The following is a 23299-nucleotide window of genomic DNA, read 5'->3' as shown; positions in this document are numbered from 1 at the left end:
GGATGAACCTAGTGCCTACCATTTTGCAAACGCATGTGCACAAAAGAGATGTATGGAACTGTGCAATCAATTCACAGAAATTCTTCTATGTGAAAGTAAACAAGTGATTATGATCCCCACCCTCACATGAGCCCAGAAAAAGTCCTAGGTGATGACTGAAAAGCAGGTTATAATGTAAGTTGTTTTCCAATACATGATTCTAGAGCATATTTGGATGTCATATAATGTCAGAAATGTTTTTCATTTATGATAGTGATATTTTGGTGCCAAGAGAGAGAAAGAGAAGAATTAAAGTAAAGAGACCAGAATGTGTTAAACACACACACACACACACACACACACACAGACACACACACACACACACACAAAATCATCACTTTAAGCATCATTTGTCACGCGGTTAATATTGCATGACATGCCATATATCAAAACCGAGTTCCACAGTGCCATACATTGTACGATCCACTTCCCAGCATTCCTTTGAAGACAGCATAATGCATCTTTAATCTAGAACCCGGTTCATTTTCACCTCTAGCAATATACCAAATATAGCATCCTGTGGAAGAAGAAGCACAGAGGAACTAATAACTCAAAGCCAGTGGATTTGGAGGAAGGTGCTTGACTCTGCTAGTCTGCTAGGGACAACACGAGCCTCAAAGGAATTGCTATCCATTTGAACCATAACAAGGTACATTTCACAGCAATTCCAGATATACTCTAGTCATCATTAGGGACCAGGGTTCCAGCAGAAGTGTGTGTGTGTGTGTGTGTGTGTGTGTGTGTGTGTGTGTGAGAGAGAGAGAGAGAGAGAGAGAGAGAGAGAGAGAGAGAGAGAGAGAGTGCCCAGCAGGTAAATTCAGTCAGACAGGTGAGTCTGCTGCCCTAGACCTGCTGCAGGCCTTCTGAGATTGTGTTCACACTGTGCTATTCAAAACCACCAAGAGAGCCACTGCCCCTTCCCATCAGTGTGTGTTCCTTGACACTGCATTTATATAACTAGGTGCTGGCAAACAGACACCGCTAGACTGCTGTTTCTCCTCGGAATGGTGGCATCAATATTTGATATGATGCTCAGGCCTGACTTTGAACTGCTGGAGGTTTTCAGGAACTCACAGCAGAGAGAAGACTGCTGCCGTGTTTCTTCTCTGCTTTCGCTCAGTGTGGGTATGTGCAATGCAGTGATTCCGGAGGTTGGGGAGAAAAAAAACCCACTGATGATGAGTCAAGTACTGTGCTGACAGATGCTTTTTACGAGCTGTGGCTTGTGACTTTCGCTAATCAGGTAATTACTGTAGTTTTGGTCCACACCACCTGTAAATATTTTAAGGAAGAGCTCCTAAGCAGCAGCAGTCGTTTGTATTTCATAAGATGTTACCCTCTTTATGACTTCAATACTGTTTTCAACATGCCCTTGCTGACTTTCCCTTACGACTCCGAAGTGTACATCATGGACTCAGGTTAACATTAAGGATCGGGATTCGGCTGTCAAACTGGATCAAACAAATGTATGCATGAAATGTTTGTAGGAGCATTTACATAACAAATGCAGTATTCATGAAAATCTAGTTAGTTCAAAACAAAAATGTTCGTATCCTATGAGAACTCGTTTTATGAAGATAATCAATCAGTTACCAAAACTTCTGTTAATCGGAATTATTTAGTATAGTTTGGCCTACAAAACATTTACACACAATTTTACAAAAAGATTGATCATTGAGACCCAGTGATTGTATCACTTCCTGCTAATTAGACTGTGAAACATAGCCTGCATTCAAATTAGGCTACTTATACTATGTACTAAAAGTATGTACAGTACTCTTTTTATGAAGAAAAAATACATACTTTTGAGTGTGTAGCAAAAGAGTATGCAAGTACTGGGACATACTAACACGTGATGTAAAGAAAAAGAACATTGTTGTCGGGAAGAGAACACTCTCACCGTAAACAAATTCCTCCTTGCATTTCAGCTTTTCTTCATTCAGCATTCCTTATATAATTTCCATCCATCCATTTTCTGTACTGCTTATCCTACACAGGGTCATGGGGAGCCTAGAACCTGTCCCAGGGGACTTGGAGCACAAGGAGGGGGACACCCTGGACAGGGTGCCAGCCCATTGCAGGGTACCATCACATACACTCACATACCCATTCACACACTACAGGCGATTTAGAGATGCCAATCAGCATACAATGCATGTCTTTTGGACTAGTGAAGGAAACTGGAGTACCCAGAGGAAATCCCTGAAGGAGATTGCAAGCTCCCCGTACACAGGGTGGAGGCGGGAATAGACCCCCCAACCCCGGAGGTGCGGGGCAAACATGCTAACCACTTTGTTAATGATGTATTTTTCCACATTTCATTTATACCTCTCTAAAATGCATGCTTGAATTCGGTGAAGCAAACCGTCACTCCTCCTCCATCCTGCAAGGAGTTGTGGGCAATATTAGCTAAAAAAGTGTCCATGGATCCAGACTTCAAAAATCTACTGGAAATAAATAGTAGACCATCCGGGTACCTTTGGGATCATTTCAACATACTATGATTTGGGACACAGTAAGTCTAATCTCGGATGCTATTTAGTATGGATAGTATGCAAATTGGGAGGCAGGGATAGACTTGCATTTTTTTAAATAATTTATTTTTTCTTAATTACTCAATTCATATAAAACGTAATGAAGATTACAGAAATGAAACAAAATGAAACAGCAATTAAATATTCATATTTCCATAAGATAAGCTTCAGGAAATGCTTTCGAATATGAGATATGTTTATAGTTTTGCTTGACATTCATTCCCTCTTTTGAAAAAGAAATGAGATCACAATGCCTTCTGGCAAACTTTAGCTCAAAATCTGCAGTTGTGTTGGCTCGTTCCCTCAGGCGTCCAAGTAGTCATCTAACAAACTGCATTTTGCTGATAAAGTATTGGGATAGATGAGTGACAGGGATTCCAAATGTAAATCGTGATGGCTGTGAAGTTGAGCATATTAGAGCAAAATAACCAAAACACAGCCTTGGTGTTTGCTTGCTGCATATTAAATATGCTCTGTATATTACACACCAGCAGAGGGTTAGCAAGATCTAAGCTCCTCTTGTCTTTCAAAGCTAAAAAGACATCGATATAAGGTTTCATCTTATTATTTGTAGTTAACTAATATTTTAATGCAGATTATTATGGACTTTAGTGAAACCAAGCTCAACTGCACCACCAATGGATATAAGAATGGTATGTAGTACAGTCTGGGGCTGATTTCTTTCTAGGCCAGAGAGTAGATTTATTCAGTGATGGCTGTGTAAATGTTGTGTGCTATTATTGTTCTGCCTGCTTATTAAATCTATCTTTTTTTTTCCCCCTTAAAATCTGTTTGGAGATGAAACTAAAAGTCAGTGCAATGTCCAATCAACGTACAGACGACAGAACTGTAAGTTTAGTTTTTTTGTGAGTTTTTTTTTGTTTGTTTTGTTTTTTAAAAGGTTACAATTTCTTCTGTTTACTGTGTTTAGTATTCGGAGGAAACACACCACAAACCCAGTAGAGCATTACAGTCTGGAACATTCTGGGTAAGTGGCACTGACAGACAGCAATTCCAGAGCTGAGGGACGTGCACCCCAAGATCAAATCCCAGAGTTGGCAGGGGTTATTGGAAGCGAGCCTGCAGCAGGAGAGATACCAGTGCCACTGCCCTTGAGCAAAGTTCTTAATCCGTAACTGCTACAGAGATAACCACATGCTCTTTTGCCAACTTGTGTGAGAAGAGGAGGTAGAATAAGCAATGAGTAAAATAATCTTGCAGCAATATTATGAGTAATAAATGGTTAAATATTCTTCTACTGCATTGTACAGCAGAATATTGTATACACAAACTTCTTTTAATCTAGTTGCACTAGCTTCAAATCCAGATTACTAATTAAATACTTAAAAACATGTTGTAAACCTAATTACAAACTGAGTATAATCTAGAAACAAATGTAAATTCAGAGTTCATTAGATTGCAAATTGACACAGATTCTCATATACAAAAGCTGTGTGTGAGTACGTTACACCTAAAATAATGGTGTAAGAGTGCTGTATACAGTGCCCTCCACTAATATTGGCACCCTTGGTAAATTTGAGCAAAGAAGGCTGTGAAAAAATGTCTTTATTGTTTAACCTTTTGATGTTTTGTTAAAAGTATTCACAAAAATACTCTGCTCTTATAGATATCAAACAATTGCAAACAAAAAAGTTTATCCAAAAAAAAATCTTTGTTAAATATAGGTGTGCAACAATTATTGGCACCCTTTTAACCAATACTTTGTGCTACCTTTGTGCTACCTCCAGAGATAACATCTCGGAGTCTTCCCCTATAATGCCTGAAGAGGTTGGAGAATACAAGGCAAGGGATCTGAGACCATTCCTCCATACAGAATCTCTCCAAATCCTTCAAATTTTGAGGTTCATGCTGGTGGACTCTCCTCTTCAGTTCACCCTACAGGTTTTCTATGGCGTTCAAGTCAGGGGACTGGGATGGCCATGGCAGGACCTTGATTTTGTGGTCAGTAAACCATTTTTGTGTTGATTTTGAATGTTTTGGATCATTGTCCTGTTGGAAGATCCAAGCATGGCCCAATTTAAGCTTTCTGGCAGAGGCAGTCAGGTTTTCATTTAATATCTGTTGATATTTGATAGAGTCCACGAAGCCATGTATCCTAACAAAATGTCCAGGTCCTCTGGCAGAAAAACAGCCCCAAAAAAGCCACCACCTTATTTAGCTGTGAGCATAAAGTACTTTTCCATATGGCTACCTCTCTGTGTGTTCCAAAACCACCTCTAGTGTTTATTGCCAAAAAACTCTCGGTTTCATCGGACCATAGAACCCAATCCCATTTGACGTTCCAGTAGTTTCTGGCAAACTGAAGACGCTCGAGTTTGTATTTGTATGAGAGTAGAGGCTTTTTTCTTGAAACCCTTCCAAACAACTTGTGGTGATCTAGCTGATCTAGGTGATCTAGAGATTTTCTGACCCCAAGACACAACTAACTTCTGCAATTCTCCAGCTGTGATCCTTGGAGATTTTTTGGTCACTCGAATTATCCTCTTCACAGTGCATTGAGACAATATAGACACACGTCCAATTCCAGGTTGATTGAAAACACACACACACACACAAACACACACACAGTCACAATTCCAAGGTGGAGACGGATGCAAGTGCAGAATTTCTATAATTTATAGCACAACCAAACACAAAACAAGAACTATGAATCAGCAGCAAAACACTAAGGCTAAAAATAAACATAAACCAAAGATCATAAACACAGCAACAGGAACAATGGCAGAGAAAGACAAACAGAAAACAAAGAATGCAATGCAAACTGTGGCTATATACATGAGTGCTCGTTAACAAGAACGTGTTTCAGGTGCAGGTGGTCATGTGACTGTGATACAGTGGCTGCTGGGAACTGTAGTTCAGAGTTCCTTCTCCGTTTACATGACACACACACACACACACACACACACACATATATATATATATATATATATATATATATATATATATATATATATATATAGATAGATAGATAGATAGATAGATACACATACACATAGATATATATAAGTAAAATGGGACAGAAATTGAAATGTTCATTCATTATTACGCCAGTCAGTTAAAGGACAAGTTGAATGTCACACAAAGTCTGCAGGCTACTTTTAGGCAAACTGTGTGAGTGTGTACAGAGAATACAGAATGCATCTCCGTAAGTACACAATGCCAATATGAGTCAATACGAATCAAATTAGATACAAAGCACACACATTATTCACAATTAGACATCAAATTCACTCACCACAAAGACATTTAAATAAATAACAGTAATGCACGCATAATGAATATCCAATTAGAAACATAAACTAGAGTGCTGTAAGAAGTAGTCCTGCTTAAATGCATCACCTGCAGATCTAAGTAAAACTAATTAATATTAATATAACATTTCAAATGGAAACTTTTAGAAAAGTTTCAGTGTCAAAATGAGAACAAAGAAAGTAGTTCCTTGCCTCACTATTAGCTAACAGCACTGTTAATCCTTGAGGGGATTATAAAATATATCCAAAAGATGTAAAAATTAGAAATGTTGATTTTTTAACAACACATTTTGTTCTCTACAGCACTTAACCTTCCACAAACCATGACCTTCTGATCAGTAACCCAGAGCCTTAACCACTAAGCCACCACTGCCCCCACTGTGCACTGCACTGACCGATTATGATCTTCTGCAAAGTGCACATGACTCGGATAGGTGTGTTAGATGCAGCCTATCAGATCCACTGAATCCCATGAGTGTATATTTCAAAAGATTCGAGATTACACACCACTTGCACATTAACAGACAAGAATCCTTGTGTGTTTGTTTAAAGGGTGATTTAGCATATTTAGTTGTATGCATAAACACATGCACGCACCGACATGAAGCCTGATATCAATTAAATCCATCCATCTGTTCCAGTCCTCACTCTTAAGCGTGTATGCTGCCAGCTCACACAGCACGGCTCAAGACCTGCCAGCAGAAAACACTGCTCAAGAGGAGCTTGCAGACATACACAACATCATCCACCCACACAGACATGTTGACGCAGACAGGGACACATATGCACGTATGCGCACCAAGACGTATGCACCTTGTACGTATATATGTCTGCTCTGTCATACATCTTTCATGAAGGCAACAAATTACCAGTAAAGACCCACAAAGACCATTACAGTTTCCATTAAAACCAATACAATTCCCATTATAACCATTAAAACCATTACAAATTCTATGCGGGTTTCTATTGTTTTTTTGTTGTTGTTTTTCTCAGCAGGGGAATACTTCAAGCTGTGTCAGTCACCTGAAGTGTAGAGGACACAAAATAATCTCACACTTAGTGGTGCAGCATTCCTCCATCTATCCCTTTCTCTTTACATCACCGTCTGGATTAAGAAAAAAACAAATTTGCTAATTCACAAAGAATTAAAGTCTGTCTTGCATACAAAGATTTTCAACAAATGGTCACAATGTATAGGTATTTCTTTACCAAACCTTTTCCATGATTATGGGTGAAAACTGATTTCTGAAGCGTAACTTAACAATGCATAGCTAACTAAGTAGTGCTAATAAAAACTATGGAGCTAGCTTGCTAATTTATTCTTTATAAATCTGTTTTTATCTGTCATCATGGAGAATGTTTGGGAATAAAATGCTCTTTTCCTTTCTTGAAAATCTGTCTTTTCTGTAATAAATAGCTTACACAGTTCACTAACAGTAACTTGTTCTAGCAGATGAGTCAAAGCTAAACTCATAACATTAGCAAACTAGCTCACGTTAGCTGTAGCTTCAGTTGGCTGTATAGCTAGTTAATATTAGTCAGTTAACATCCTCAACCCCACTGATAAAGCGGCTTGCTAAACTAATCTTTCTTAATAAAGAAATATGATACACCTTGTGCCCTTGATTAGGTGAGTACTAGCTCCACCTTTTATTTGGATCTAAATACCTACAGTATGATCAGAAACTGCAAATATGAGAATGTGACCTTGGCTACTAAAATCTACCGTTCATTTGCAGAAATGTAAGCTTTTTTAACATCTGTTAATCTTGTTGTCTAGCTTGGTTTTGCACTGTAAATGTGCCTGTATTGACACACTGCTACTCATAATAGTGACTAGCCTGCTTTCCATTTCACCCAGCTAGCATCTTAAATGCTTCAGCAGCACAAATATCTAGCATCTCGGGTCTCTGTTCATTTCTTAATTACTGTCAGGCTTGGACAGGACATGTGTAGGTTAAAATAAGCATGCTGGTTTATTACAAGCTTTCAAATGTCCAGGCTAATAATCACTATCAACACGATAGCACTCATTGTAGCAAACTAGAAGTGCAGATTCTCTGTCGTAACTCGGTGCAGCTGTGTTGTGTAGCAGTTGGATTTCTCATTAATATGACTTTAAATGTCACTGGACAGTGGTAAGCAAGAGAAGAAGCTTTTGTTTTTAGGCGTTAATTGCAAAACTTGACTATTATCCTTTATGTTTGGGAATGCTGATTCTTTTTCTTCTTCTTTTAAACATTACTGTAACCGCGCTAGCAATGTCCTCTTTGTGATTTCAAATTGGACAAGAACCATTAACTTTCAACAGCAACCGCTAACTTCTCACAGGATTAAAAGAGACCAGTGCCAACACACACATCACAAGAATCACACGATTTTTTTTCTTTTCAATACACAATCTGTGTGAGTTTCTGTTGGTTCTTTTTTGTGTTGGTTTGTGTGAACTGTTTCTCAACTGAGCAGAGATGCTGAGATTGATACACCACAAAAAATGCCGTTCCTAAGGTATTCCCTTATAAAATACATGAATAGAACTGAACTGTCCTGATTGGTTGAATGTTGGGCATCCATGTCATTTTTTTTTTTTTTCATAGCCTTTGAGAATCACTGACCCAAATTTGAACCCCATCACCATTATTTAAAATTTCAGAGTATAGAGGCAAAGTGCAACAATTGTGTCACTGTTCAATTGCTTTCAGTACATGTGTCTAATATCAGTTTGATGCACGTCAGAAAAGTTTCGAGTTTCAGGTCCGACTTCTGTGTGAATTTTCAGCTGAGCTGTCATACATGACAATTGATGAAAAGAACAGAGGGGTACAGTGTGTGTGTGTGTGTGTGTGTGTGTGTGTGTGTGTGTGTGTCTGTTGAGAAAGAGATAGCACTGAAGAGGGAAAGAAACTGAAAGAGAGAGCAAGAAAAAAAATGTGTGCGCGTGTCAGTGTAAAGCTGATAGTCAAGCTGTCAGATGGAAGTGAAATGCTCCTGCATACGTAATGACCTTCAGCACAGAGAGCAGCACAGGAACGGTCATGGGTCACTAAAAAAGGCAGAGTGAAACAATAAGAGAAGGATGAGAAAAAGATGAACAGCAAGACAGAGATTCGCTCATTTGCTAGCGAGGCAAGGAAAATAGATAGAAATAAGCAGATAAGATGCAGAGATGCTGATACAATTGAGCTGCTGTTTGTATGAATTATCTACTCTATGTTGCCAACAAGCTGATCAACACTGCTTTAAATTCAGACATGGTGTGTCTGGATCACAATTTCATTAATATACCGCGCGCGCGCACACACACACACACACGAAAAAAGCCACATACCCATGGTGCATCAAAATCCCACTGAGGCGTTTCCACAATCGGGAACTGTGCCACATCTGTTATTTACACAATTCATGACTTGATCCATGTTCAATACACAGCTGAGAACTCAGTGTTCCAACAATGTTCTCCGTCACATGTGCACACAGAGTAAAAAACTTGCTTGTATTTTCTCATTTGTAAGTCGCTTTAAATAAAAGTGTCTGCTAAATGAATAAATGTAAATGTAAAAACAAAAAAAAACCTCTCACATAATCATCTAAAAACTGCCGGTCTTTCATCGAGGTGCATTGAAAGTACACCTGTGGAGACATTCTCATGTTCATGGCACATTGCTGAAACATTGTCTTTGTTGCCTACACGTTAACTACTTTATTCAGACTATTAAATGAGCAAACACAGAAATACGGTGTCTGTATCCATCAGTAGAATTTTTGGTGTATCTCTATGATCCAATTCAAGGAAACTTATATAAAACTTATTAATATCAAGCATTAATAATGAACTTTTCTGTAAGAAGACATTAAGCATGTTTGGAAAGAGTCTCCAGTGTCAGTGCTTTTGTACCATTCAGAGGTAAAGCTGTATATTTACATTTTGCAACATGCAGAAAAAAATTAAGGCTGGTGACTGGACTGACTGTTTAAGCTGCTGTAAGGTAACATAATGTTTCACAAGATTAACTGTAAATGGATAAAAATGTTGTTCTTTTAGTTATGGTGCCACCACCCATGGCTGGGATCCAATGGAGCAAAAGTGGTCATTCTCTCAGGAAAGGAGGGATGCCTTACTCTCACTCCTCTGTCAATAACAGTGATGTGAACCAATCATGGGCGTCTGTGAGCTCATGAATGTGGAAGAGGGTGGATAGCGCTTTCCTCAGAGTGTGTTACGCTGCACAGTGATACAGCATGAGCAATAGTTTGTAAATATGTGTTTGGCTGGTGAAACATGTCTCAGAGGAAGCCTTTACCCTCTCCGGTTGGTAGTTGTCGTATGATAGGGGATAGGTGGCTGGTGCGTGGGAATTTGCAGGTGACCAACTTGGGGGAAATAATAATAATAGTGTTAAAAATAATAATAGTAGAAATAATAATAATAGAATAATAGTGTCATTCTTTAATAAATAACAAATAATCGATTTCAGGGTGGTAAGACTAACCCCACTTTTCATCAGACATCACAACGTCTCTTCATTTATTATTTTCCTATAACAGGTACAATGTACTCGTTTTAATGCCGTATAACTAAACACAATCAATAATCAGACACAGATAACTCATCACTCAAATCTACACTCATGTCTAGGAAAGCTTCATGAAAGTTTTCTTTCTCATACATTTATGTATACAGATACACTAATATACACTTCTTATTTTGCTACCCGATTATATGCAGTTTAGTTTTAGCCAATTACCACCTGCAGTTACCAGTCTGGAAGGGTGAAGGCTAGCACATGCTTCTTCAGAGATAAATGAAGCCTGCCATCTCATCTTTTCAAACGTTTGCTCATGGAGTGTCACAGGGCAGATGAACCAATTAGAATTTTCATAGTCGCTTTCTCAAGCACACAGTCGTGTTACAATTTTGGGAAAAACAGGCTGGTTCATGGTCCTTCAAATGCTCCTACCGTGGTCAGATTTGAATATCCCTTTTTTTAGGAAAATGTATTTTAAAGATAATTTTGTAAAATTCAAATAAGAATTACAGACGTGATTGAGACGTAACATTTCAAAGCAAGAACTGGCAGATCTGGTGCAGTCCATGAGGATGAGGTGCACTGTAGTACTTAAGGCAACTGTTGGCCACCAGATACTGACTGTTACTTTTAATATTGACACCCCCCCCCCCCCCTTCCTTTGGTCAGGGACTCATTATTCCATTTCTGTTCGTCAGATGTCTGTGAAACTTGTTCAGTTGTTGAATATTTTTGTGTTAATACAAAAATTTACACATGTTAGGAAATTTGCTGGAAATAAAAGCAGTTGAAATGTGAAAAGATGTTTCTTTTTTTGTTGAGTTTATCCGACAAAAGCAAATCCACCATTCAAGCTTGGCTCTGGCACTCCATTACAACCAGTGAACTAAAACATTAAAGCAATAAAACAAAAGACAGACACAAAAACATCAAGCAGACAAATGGGGGGAAAAAACAATGAAAAAATGAACGAAATAAAAAGCTCAGATGAGAAGCAGCAGTAAAAAAGCACACCGTGTACTCTCAGTCAGAAATGGAAAAGCATGTCAGGACAGTTATAATTTGCTGACAATGAATTGACTGCATAGACAAATGCACGAATCAGGAAACCACAAAAACCTACACTCACAACAGATTCCTGTGTGATCACATGATAACTTCCTAATGACAGAACAAGACAACAAGAAAATATAAATTCTTTTAAAAAAAACATCCTTTCATTTTCTGCCTGCAGAGCTGGAGTTTTATTCAAATTCATATGTTAGGGCATAGATTGGAATTAAACATCTGTACTTAATCCTCTTCATGAATGGCCTGCAGCGTGGTGTACAGCCATCACCTCGCTTAGTGAAGTTTATTCCAGTCTGTTACATCTACAGCCAATGCTGCCATTTATGACTGTTTATGTGAGATACGCAATATGGCTGCAGTCCAGGTTTCGAGAAACTCTTTTGCGCATTGCTCCATCACACTGTTTGTTCGAGTCTGTTTTTCTGGGAAACTCTCCAAGAGGAACTCTGAACTTTCTTTCTCAAAAGCAGAGAGGACACCTCCTCATACTTGAGTTCTGTACTTTTGTATCTAAATGTATGTTGCATGGATATAAAACACCAAAAATATTTCTGTATCTGCATCTTCAGGAGATAATTCATACAATGGCTTGTATTGAGCCAATACTGTTCAAGATACACTGAGAACAAGATCACAATTCCATCCATCCTTCCATCCATTTTCCACACCGCTTATCCTAGACAAGGTATCGGGGGAACCTGGAGCCTATCCCAGGCAACTCAGGACAAAAGACAGGGGATACCCTGGACAAGGTGCCAACTCATCGCATGGCACAACTGCACACACATTTACACACTATGGGCAATGTGGGAATGCCAGTCAGCCTACAATGTATGTCTTTGGACTGGGGCAGGAAACTGGTGTTCCCAGAGGAAACTCAGGAGAACATGCAAGCTCCGTGCACAAGTCATATATGCATATATATATATATATATATATATATATATATATATATATATATATATGCAAGCTCCGTGCACAAATCATATATGCATATATATATATATATGCATGCATGCATGCATACATACACATGCATATACATATATGCAGGGCTCAGGTGATCAGGCAAACAGTCCTAACAAGGTAAGGCAAAAAGACGAGGTCGAAAACAAGAACAAAGTCAAAACCCGAATAAACAAACAAGGTATCAAGGCTTGGTAATAGCACAGACAAAACGTAACTTCACATATTTCTTCACTAAGACATTTTCTATGAGAGTCTCTTTTACTTGTGGTCTGATTGTGAGTGTAATTGGGAACAGGTGTCTCTGATTAGTCCTCAGGAGAAGGTGATGTGTCTGTGTGTAGTTTTGGGAGTTGTAGTCGTTGGCCATTTTTGTAGTTTGCAGTGTATTCTGGGAAATGGATTCATGACTTTGCCATGACATGACAGCAATAGTTTGGTTACAACAAATTTTCAGTGGCGCTGGACTTAACGCTGCTCCTTGCTCAAAATTATATTGTGAAAAAAAGGTCAGAATTAAAAGTTTAACTAAGCTACACTTCTGTTTTTGACTAACTCTACCCTAATGCCCAATTAACACTAAAGTCAGTAGTAACATCTGAGGTCTGAACAGCAGTGTGCACAATTCTGGTATTTAATCCTCACCACATACAGCTATTAGTGTAGATACAGCTCTTAGTGTAGATATCACAATACAGCTCTTAGTGTAGAAATACAGCTCTTAGTGTAGATATCACAAATATCATGTGTTCATAAAGAATTATCCAAGTTTTCCCACAATCTTGTTAGAGGCTAGCTTAGCACCTCATGGCTCCTCTTAGTCCCGCCCACACTCACCCTGCCATGACGATGAAGAAGTCCAGTCTGTTCCATGTGTCACCAAGGTAACAGCGACGACCAAAGATGCCGAGAGCCACCATCTTCACCACCATCTCCACGGCAAAGAAGATATAAATAATTGCATCGAATGCCTGGGAGGCAAAAAGAACAAAACAGGAACAAGACAAAAAGTTTAATTAAAGTGATACTAATTCTCTTTACATGATATATGCAGAGGTTTGATTCACATCAAACTGACGGTGATTATGAGGCGAATGAAAGTGATATTTATTTCCTTATCAATATCAGCATGTTAAACTGGTGGAATAATTAGTAGTGTCTGAATGCACTCATACATAAGTATCCATCAAAACAAAGAGTTAATTAAAAACAGCAGGCAGAGCAAGAAATTTCCGCTTCTACATATCTTGTAAAAGAGATTATTTGTTCTTTCTAAAACATCTGGCATTGGGCCACTTGTATGCTCCATGGATTCGTGTATGTTTGTGTGTATTTGTGTGAGAGCAAGATAGCAGCAGAACATGTGCATCGATAGAATTTTAATCAAATTCAGACATGACTGCAATATATCTCTGACATCAGCAGCTGCACTTGTGTTTAACAACTGTCTTATTAACTATAAAATACTGTTTAATTACCAGATCTGAATTTGTAAGAATTTCGAAATTCCCCAGGCTACACGCTGATTCAAAATTAGTTGCAGATAATAGCTCAAGAGGCGGTAATCGACAGACTAAGTGATGTGACATTTCTTTATGAAAGGCTTCATTAGCTTATTAGTAAGAATTAGCTGGAGCGATTAGATGAGAGGCAGGGCCGAGTGGTCAACATGTAACAAAGGCAAAGCAATTACAGCTTTTTTGTTTGTACCACCTGACGTCCAAAACATTTAAGTCCACATCTGATTTCATTGCATGTACTATAATGGAATGAAATGAAGCTTGGATGAAAGGAGTAATACTAAATTAGAAGTTTAGCTTTCACAAAATTTCCTGCTTTTACTTTCTCCTGTGTGTATCATTAATGCTACTGTTTTATAAAAAAAATTTAAAAATTTAAAAAAAAAAAAAGAAAGAAAAAAGTCTCGGGGGTATTTAGGATTTGACCTTCCCAATATATTTTATGTCGATTTCAAATGCTTATTTGTGGCCAATTATCATAAGACATATATGCTACAGTATATGTGTAAAACAGCATTGTTTTACACAATAAGTGCACTATAATGATGTTTACAAAATGACATTGAACTTATCATTAATATTCTGTGATATTTAAACAGCCCAGACTTCAAACAAGCACATCCCTTAGTTCAGTGGTTTTCAATGTGGGGGCCACCAGGGGGCGCCCGGGGGGCCTCAACAATTTGGTCGGAGCCACCAAGCCCATCCCTCGCACTAGTGTGTTTTCTCTTTCTCACTCTCAGACAACCACACACACGCACACAATCAATTCCTAATGTAATGTAATGTAAAGATGTAAGATGTAATTATTAATAAAAAAAAGGGGGGGGGGTATATTCAGAAGTCTGTATTTTTAGTATTTTAGTATCTGTATTTTTATTTCTAGTTTTAAAGATATCTTGCAAAAGGGGAGCCTCGGTTAAATGTTAATGCCATTTGGGGGGCCTTGCCCTGGAAATGTTTGGGAACCCCTGCCTTACTTTGTTTACTCACATTTTATTGGCTTCCAGCTGCTATGGTGAGAAATATGATTAATCAGTGGGCTAAAACATGATTAATCACTGCCCCTTTTGGTGTTAAACTGATATATGCCTACAGGGAATTATGGATAATACACATGTACTACAACTAGTCCTTCAACTACCAAAAAAAGTTAATTGTATTCCTCCATTTTATCCCTAACTACTGATTCCCACCAGCCATCTCTCCCCATCATATAACACGTTTCTTCCGAGACACATTAGGCCAGCTAACAACATATTTTCAAAATTCTGCTTGTGCTGCATCACAGGGCATTGTAAAACACTTGAAGGAAAGCGCTGTCTACCCTCTTGTGCATAGATGAGTTCACCGGAGACAGCGTATGGCATACGGCCCTCCCATGGCTATTTTTGCTAAATTGACTCCCAGTGATGGATGGCTCTGGTATCATCAGAATTCCCAAAATGTGTAGTCCACATTTGTCTGCATCAAAACTCCTGACTATCATGACAAAAAGGTAATCTTGTAATGGTTAGCCAGTCACTGCTCAAAAAGACAGCATAGGTCATAAAGTTGTAGGAGCCCCACCTGCATCTTCTGTGAGGAAATCCCCACAATCTCTATGAATGTCCCTACCAAATCATAACCTCAGAGGGTGGAGAATGAGCCCCCTACCAGGACACATCTAAGGAAGATGATCCATGTAAACGGATTATCAATTACAAGGTCAAGATGCATTTGTGGCAAGGTCTGCAAAACTACCCATGGCATTAAGATCCAACTGGCCAGAAAGAAATGCTTGGCAAAGCAGCACACTGGATTGATTCCTAGTGACAAAAACTGAACAATGTATTTTCCTAAACATTAGGAACCATTACAACCTAATAAAGCATGTTTAATAGAAACCATTAGATTATAATAAGTAAATCTTTAATGGAAATCACTAGGCCAATTCCAGTGAAACCATCAGCATTTACACATACACTGCCAGACAAAAGTTTTTGAACACCTGGAGTCTCTAATGTTTGATTACCAACCTAATCACTATTACTGCTACAGATCAGCTATTAAATAAATAAATAAAAAGCTAAATATTTGTGAAACTTATTTACTGCTTGGGCTCAGATCCTAATAAGATTGCTTTATAAAATCAGGCACACTTGTAGGGTAGAGATGTACCAATATAAAATTTCTCAGCCGATACCGATAACCGATTATTCAGAGTGATATCGGCCGATACAGATAACCAATACCGATAGTTCTGCCTTTTATGCCTTCTTTTAACTTCTTTTAAGGAAATGAAAATATAAGCTTTATTCTCTCCATTTCAACAAGTTGTTTCACAGTAATTAGTCTCATAAACAGAAAACACATTACTCTAATTAACATTAACACATTAACTAAATATCTAATATCTAATTAGCTAAAATCTGAAGATTAAACTAAGATTTCTTAACTTTTTCAATGCTATTTGTTCATATTAACATTGACTGAATTCTAAAAAAAAAAACCCTCCTGTTAGGCCCTCACTCACTCACCACAAACAAAAGCATTTCTACATCATTATTGAACATCAATCTGGTAATATACAATAAACTTTTTTATATATTAACATTAACTGGATATGAAACATACTACTCTACGAATATATTTTTCTGTGCAATATATACTTTTTTGTCAACTCATCTTCATTTATATCTTTCAACGGTGTACTGGCCCTTTAATTCAGTGCGAGCAGCTCGAGCAGCAGGGCAAAAAAATAAAATAAATTTGACTCCACACTGAAACTCCCCATTCACTGCTGCTCACTTCCGGTGTAAAATTTTAACAGTGCAGAGATTACAGAGCTTACAAACTGCAGTTTTGTCATCATTCCACACAAGAGGCATCTGCTTTACACACAGCACAAAATTGAGGTGTTTTCCCACCTGCTTTTGATTGACAGGATATAATCTGCCCTGATCATCGGATGTTTTTAAACTATCGGCTGATACCAATTATCGGCCGATACATCGGTGCATCTCTATTGTAGGGTATGCCTGACAGTGCTTGTATTTCTTTGAAAAAACATTTTGTTTTAGCATTTGGAAATAAGCCCTAGCCATGTCCTTGATAATTGTTGATCCCATTTATTCACCATTGGACTTGCTTGTGTATATGCACTGTTTGATGATGTTGTCTCTTCATGAAGTCTTGCATGTGTTACTACATCCTCCTAGGAAGTTCCCATAGTTCCCTCTAGATGTGGTTTGATTGAGCTTGCCTCATTTGTGGGTAATGAGTACAGATTTGCATGTAAAGTCTACTCCTGCCTATGTTATGACCTGGATCATGGATTTGGCTCAAGGTGCTTGAAAAAGCCTGGATAAAATGTCTTCCCATTCAGACTTTCAAGTCTTACATCAGCTCAAAGGTTCAAGAGAATGTTATCCTGCACATACCATCTAGTCAAGTAAAGAAACATGTCTGAAGGAAGAATGTGCTCATGAACAGCTTGGTAAGGGAGCTCCTTTCACATTACCAGTATTCACAAATCTTTACAGCTGTGTGTGCGTGACAAGATAGTGTGTCCTCTTCTTTGGGGAATTCATGTCTGAGCAATTATTTCCTTTGTGAATGTAGTGTGTTGGCATGTGTGTATGTGTGCTCTGATTGTACAGGGCTTTGAATGTGTGTGTGAAATGATCACATTGGGGCTTTGGGTGTATGTGATTCTCAGTGGAAGCTTGCAGACTCAAAGCAGCATCAAAGCAGAACAGCACAACATCAGGACGTGTCACTATTCTCAAGTGTGTGTGTGTGTGTGTGTGTGTGTGTGTGTTTATAAAAGTGATATGTTCAGTTTCAGCAATCCAAACACTGTTGAAGTCCAAGTTAGATGTGTACATTGGGACTAGAATCTCACAAAACTCAACAATAAAACTTCAAATTCATTAACGTGGGAACATATTGGATATGAATGATTGCTTGGCCACTATAGTTTACTAAATAATTATTTTATATTGGGGGAATGGGGGGTTAAGAATGTCAGCAGAAACAGGTGTGATTGGTCATCCTTTCTGTGGGTGTGGCTGAATTTGCTCAAGAGTGTCAGTAGGAGTGGGTGAGAGTGGTCAAACCTTCTGCAGTTTCAGGCAGGATTAGTCAAGAACATCTGCTGGGGTGGGAAGGTTTGGTCAAACTTTCTCTGTAAGTGGGTAGGATTGGTCAAACTTTCTGTGGGAGTGGCCAAGCATGTTAAAGAGTGTCTATAGGAGTGGGTGAGAGTGGTGTAACTTTCTGCAGAAGCAGGCGGGATTGGTCAAGATTGGCTGGTGAAGTGGGTGGAATTTGTCAAGCTTTCTGTGGAAGTAGACAAGATTGGTCAAACTTTCTGTGGGATTGGTTGAGTATGTTCAAGAGTTTACAGTCTGTGGAAGTGTGTAGGAGTGGTCAAACTTTTTGTGGGAGTGGACAGGATTTATCAAACTTTCTGTGGGTGTGGCTGGGATTGCTCAAAATTTCTGCGGCAGTGGCCAAGTATGTTCAAGAGTGTATGTGGGAGTGGACAGGATTGGTCAAACATTCTGCGATATGGGGCATGATTTGTCAAGAGTGTCTACATGACTGTGGGATTGGTCAAACTTTCTTTGAAAGTGGAAAACATTGGGCAAACTTTCTTTGGGTGTGGGTAGAATTAGTCAAACCTCCTGAGGTGTGGGTGGCATAGGTCAAACTTTTTGTGGGAGGCATTGGTCAGTAGTGTCTATTGGAGCAGGTGAGATTGGTAAAACATTCTGTGGAAATGGGCAGGATTGGTCAACAGTGTCCCAGGAAGAAGGGAGGATTGGTGAAAAATGTGGTTATGGGAGTGGGCAGGATTGGTAAAAATTTCTGCAGAACTGGTCAGGATTATTCACAAATGTCACAAATGAAGTATTGTAGGTATTAAAAAGTTTGTCACACTTATCTAGTCCAAGTATTACTAATTGCATCCCACTAGAGGAACCATTGCTATATCAAAGCCTGACTGAGCTGAAGCAGAAGTGCCTGTTAGTTTTGAACTTCTATGAAATCCTTACAAATCTGCCTGGGTGCTTTGCCTTGACAGAAAGACAAAAGAATATATAAGGACTGGATTAGAGAGTATAAGAGATATGGGATAATTCCTGCACATGTCTTGCTATACCCAGCAGCAACAGACGTGCAGCTTACGAGGAGTTCGGTTCGAATTATGATAGACATCAGCAGCCTGGGGTTAAAACAGGAGTGATGAAGCTACAGATAACACACCAAAGACTTGAATGGAAAGATATCCTTTGTGCATCTGTGTGTGTGTGTGTGTGTGTGTGTGTGTGTGTGTGTGGTGTGCTTGGGTTTTGATCTCTGTGAGGAACAGATGTCTTCAAAATGAAAAAGAAAAAAATAATTCAGCTGGTGTTCTAAATAGAACTAAATGGTCTATTTTTGTTTAGGCACTTGTGTAGGCTAGCTGTATACTTGCTAATTTGGTTAGATGTAAACCAGTTCTCATTCTTGTCCAATTGTTGTACTCGTGGCTAGAAATGATGGTGCTGCACAAACATGGGTGGAGTGGCACATCAGGGGGTCTGTAGATGCCTTACAGATTTGGAGCCTTGGTCTACATATGCGCTAAGAGAACCCGATTTGAATGCTTAACTACAAAAAGATGTCTATCTGCAGCTCTCTATGATGTATTTATTCTAACCCAATCTCTTTTTACAATCTTCCTACTCCCACATACACCAATGTTATGATCATGTGACTTATTTTATGCCAGTGTTATAATAACCACAGTTGGGTGTAACATGTTACAAAGTACAAAGTAACACATTACTGTAATCTAATTACTTTTACTGATAATGCAGTAATGTAACACATTAAATTTTCAATTTATGTAATTTTTATTACAGTTACTGATGTCAATAAAATTACATTACTTGCATTACATATTTATTGTTAAGAAAACAATATTAAGTAAAATTCATTTTTAAAATAAATCACATTTTGCCCCGAAGATTTTTTCTTTAGCCCCGAATAATTCTCCACTTGGAGCGGTTTGTCACAACCTAACTGAACATCAGTAAAAGAAGACGGCCTGTAATTTTATATCTTCAGTCATCATAGGCAAGACCAATCAGACAGGGTTTACAGGAAAATATGTGAAAACACTCATCTCTTATTTACTGACAGCTCTCAATTCTGCCAAACGCTACTTTTAATTTTATATATGCCGATTTTCTTTTTTTTTCTTTCTTTCTTTTTTGAAACCAGTAAAGGGGAAACTGAAACAGTAACATCCTCTGATGCTGAGCAGGAAAACAAGGTGTGTAAATGTCTATATGAGTTCAAGTTTATGTGAATATGATATGAGCAGGGCATAAGGAAAGATAATATACTTTGCAACCTATACAATGATAGCTTAGCTGTGCCTCTACTTGGCTATGTACACCAAACGAGCCTATATAGACAATTTTATATTTTATCAGTCTGGTAGTCCTACAGACAGTGACAACACCTGAGGCAGGTTTTATGATAAATCCAACTTTTTCTGATCATGTCATACATTGACGTGCACTATAATTACTGAAAGAACTATGAGTTTCACTTTGTAGTGTATTTTTGTAGGTTTAATAAGTTCCATAACTCGTAGCTTAGGGTTTAAGGGTTGAGATATCTATATCTATAATAAATCAGTGGAATATCCATAAATACTAGAGCTGTGTGTATGTGAAGAAAAACATTCATACTAACAAAATCTACAATCAGTGCATACTAATGAAATTTATACCACAGCACTGCTGAATTCTGGAGTCTGATTGGACAGAAAGGGATTAGAACAAGGTGCATTCTTATTAATTTCACTTTAAATAAATAAAACAATTTGGGGTGTCCAGTTAGAGAAATATTCAGCCGGCATCATATTGATTATTTTCCTATAACAGCATACCCCAAAGTGTTATATTCCGTACACTGTAATTGAATGACTGAGAAAGAGTATTCAAGAAAGTTAAGGAATTCTCACCTGCAGGATCTGGCAGCGTTGTGAGGAGCAGTCGATGTTCTCGCACGGTTGGTACATTCCCAGAGTCACACAGTTCAACAGGATCACCATCATACTCACTCGCTCAAACCATGTGCAGCCCACAGTTAAGGCCAACTCAGTTGAATTCAGTTTCATTCATTTCAGTTGTATTGCCTTGATATTGCTTCACATGCAAGAAACATTCAGGTTAATACGTATGTATTGCTTATAATGTAGAGTGATACGCATAGTTGTTCTTTCTGAATTTGTATATGTCCACAATGCACTCTATATCCACAGGTTATTCTATTATTGTGGATACTTCATAGATCCTTTTATAAGATACACATTACCATATCTGCTATTGGACAGTCGATTTTAAGGGTTGATATTATTGTTTTTCAAAGTGTTTACATTTTAAATGTTTAGCAAATTCTGTCATGCTCAATATTCTGAAGAATGCAAAAAGATGATCAATCAAAAGACCAACAGCCAGTTCCAGAGAGTATAGAACTAACACTCATGCATCATTAATTTGAAAAATCTGTTTTTACTACCATTTACTGTATCTTCTTATTATCCATATGATATGTCTTCCACCACAGATGAAAGAAAAATATTTTTGTAATATTTGAACATATTTTTAATTTCAGACATTGCTTTAAGACATTGCTTGTGAAAATCCCATTAGCAAAAAATGTCAGGCAGATGCAAGAGAATTAAAGTCCAGATGGGGAAAATGTGAACACAAAAGCACATTTTTAAGCTTCACTTTAAAAGAGGAAGAACATCGGGGTTACCCAGCTAACCCTGTTCCCTGAGAAGGGAACAATACAATGTGTAAGCTCCACGCTGTGGGAAGCACACTTGCGCATGACCGGTAATTGCTGCTTGTGTAACATCATGCCTATTTATAGGCCTGCCGTGATCAGATGACGTGGTTTAAAAACGGCACCTGTGAACCGCGTGAAAAAGTCACCACTGTGTCAGCACAATGGTGCTCTAGTGTTCAACATGGTCTCTACAACCGCAGTTGTGAGACCAGAATCTATGAGCTGGGGCGCCGCAGAGGCCAGACCCTCAGTTTCCATAGTTCTGCCCGAGGGTGATAAATCAACCCTGTGGATGGGCATCTCTCAATCGTCTAGCAGGGATATTATCTTTGAGAACCATATTCAAGCTGGCCAATAAGGTGCTATTAGCAGCAGACATAGACGGTCTTGACAAACTCTAGCTGGAACTGGGAGCAGAGCGATTGGGGGAAAAGCATACAGACGTGACCTCAGCCACGGGAGGAGTGAGGGCGAACCACAGCGGGCAGTGTGTTGTCTCCTCAGAGGGGAACATATCCGCTTCCTCTTGGCTGAACCTCCGCCATATGGACTCCACCAATTGATGGCGTCTCCAACCCCTGGACCTCAGCCCCTGCCTTGACAGGATATTCCCCCACATTCCAGATGCCCAGAATGTACATTGCACTCACTAACAAGAACTTTCCCTCTGCCCAGAGCAGAATTAGTACCTGCCTGAATGGGCGGGGGGGGGGGGGGGGGGTGAACATAACCCTCCCTGGTGGTTCATATATGAGACAACCACTGTGCTGTCTGTCACAACTAACACATGGTGACCTCTCAATTGAGGAATAAAAAATTTCAGTGTTAGAAATACGGCCCGCATCTCTGGCCGATTTATATGCTACTCCAGATGAGGGCCGCTCCAAACACCACCAGCTGGACAGACATCTAAGACTGCACCCCATCCCATGAGGAGGCATCTGTAATTACCGTCTTGTGATAAGGAGGCGCCTCTAGAGTGTGACCAGAGGCTTTCATCCTCGTACGAAACCCATGATTTTTCATCCTCCACTGAAACGGTCACATGTGCAATAGGCTCAATGATATGATGTTGGCTGCTGCTCTCTATGAGAGATTGGAGGCGATGCACAGGCCCAGCTTTATCTTGCTCATGTGGGTGAGAACAACATCTCAATGTTGAAGCACCAGTTCCCTGGATTGTGCTAGAATTGACCTGTCATCCAGGTAGTTTAGTACACAGATTCCTTGGAGGCACAAGGAAGACAGAGCAGCATCCATGCATTTTATGAAGGTGCAAGGGGATAAAGCTAGCCCGAAGGGAAGAACCCAATATTGGTATGCGTTGCCTCCAAACGCGAAGCTCAGGAAGTCCTGTGACTAGGCAATATTTCTATGTAGAAATATGCGTCTTTTAAATCTATCGTCACAAACCAGTCCTAAAATTGAATCTGTAGAACTGTAAGTTTGAGCGTCAGCATCTTGACCATGTATGTCCGAAGAGTACAGTTCAGCTGACACAAATCTAAAATTGGCCGCATACTCCTATCTTT

At 38.9% G+C, this 23299-nt stretch overlaps 1 protein-coding gene across 1 annotated transcript in view; it reads right to left on the bottom strand.

Moving 5' to 3' along the window:
• LOC128615915 (voltage-dependent T-type calcium channel subunit alpha-1I-like) overlaps window positions 1-21224 on the bottom strand; it is a 144173-nt gene extending 122949 nt beyond the window's left edge. The window contains exons 1-2 of the mRNA XM_053638313.1: window positions 20935-21224; window positions 13246-13379 (exon numbers count right to left, since the gene is read on the bottom strand). Of these exons, the coding sequence (XP_053494288.1) occupies window positions 13246-13379; window positions 20935-21090 (290 nt within the window). The 5' untranslated portion in view covers window positions 21091-21224. The remainder of the gene's footprint in view (window positions 1-13245; window positions 13380-20934) is intronic.
• Between the last annotated feature and the right edge of the window lie 2075 nt (window positions 21225-23299).

The sequence above is a fragment of the Ictalurus furcatus genome, chromosome 12 (genome assembly GCF_023375685.1).
Source record: "Ictalurus furcatus strain D&B chromosome 12, Billie_1.0, whole genome shotgun sequence".
Taxonomy (NCBI): Eukaryota; Metazoa; Chordata; class Actinopteri; order Siluriformes; family Ictaluridae; genus Ictalurus; species Ictalurus furcatus.
The sequence above is the reverse complement of the archived record's forward strand: the minus strand, read 5'-3'. Positions and strand labels throughout refer to the sequence as shown.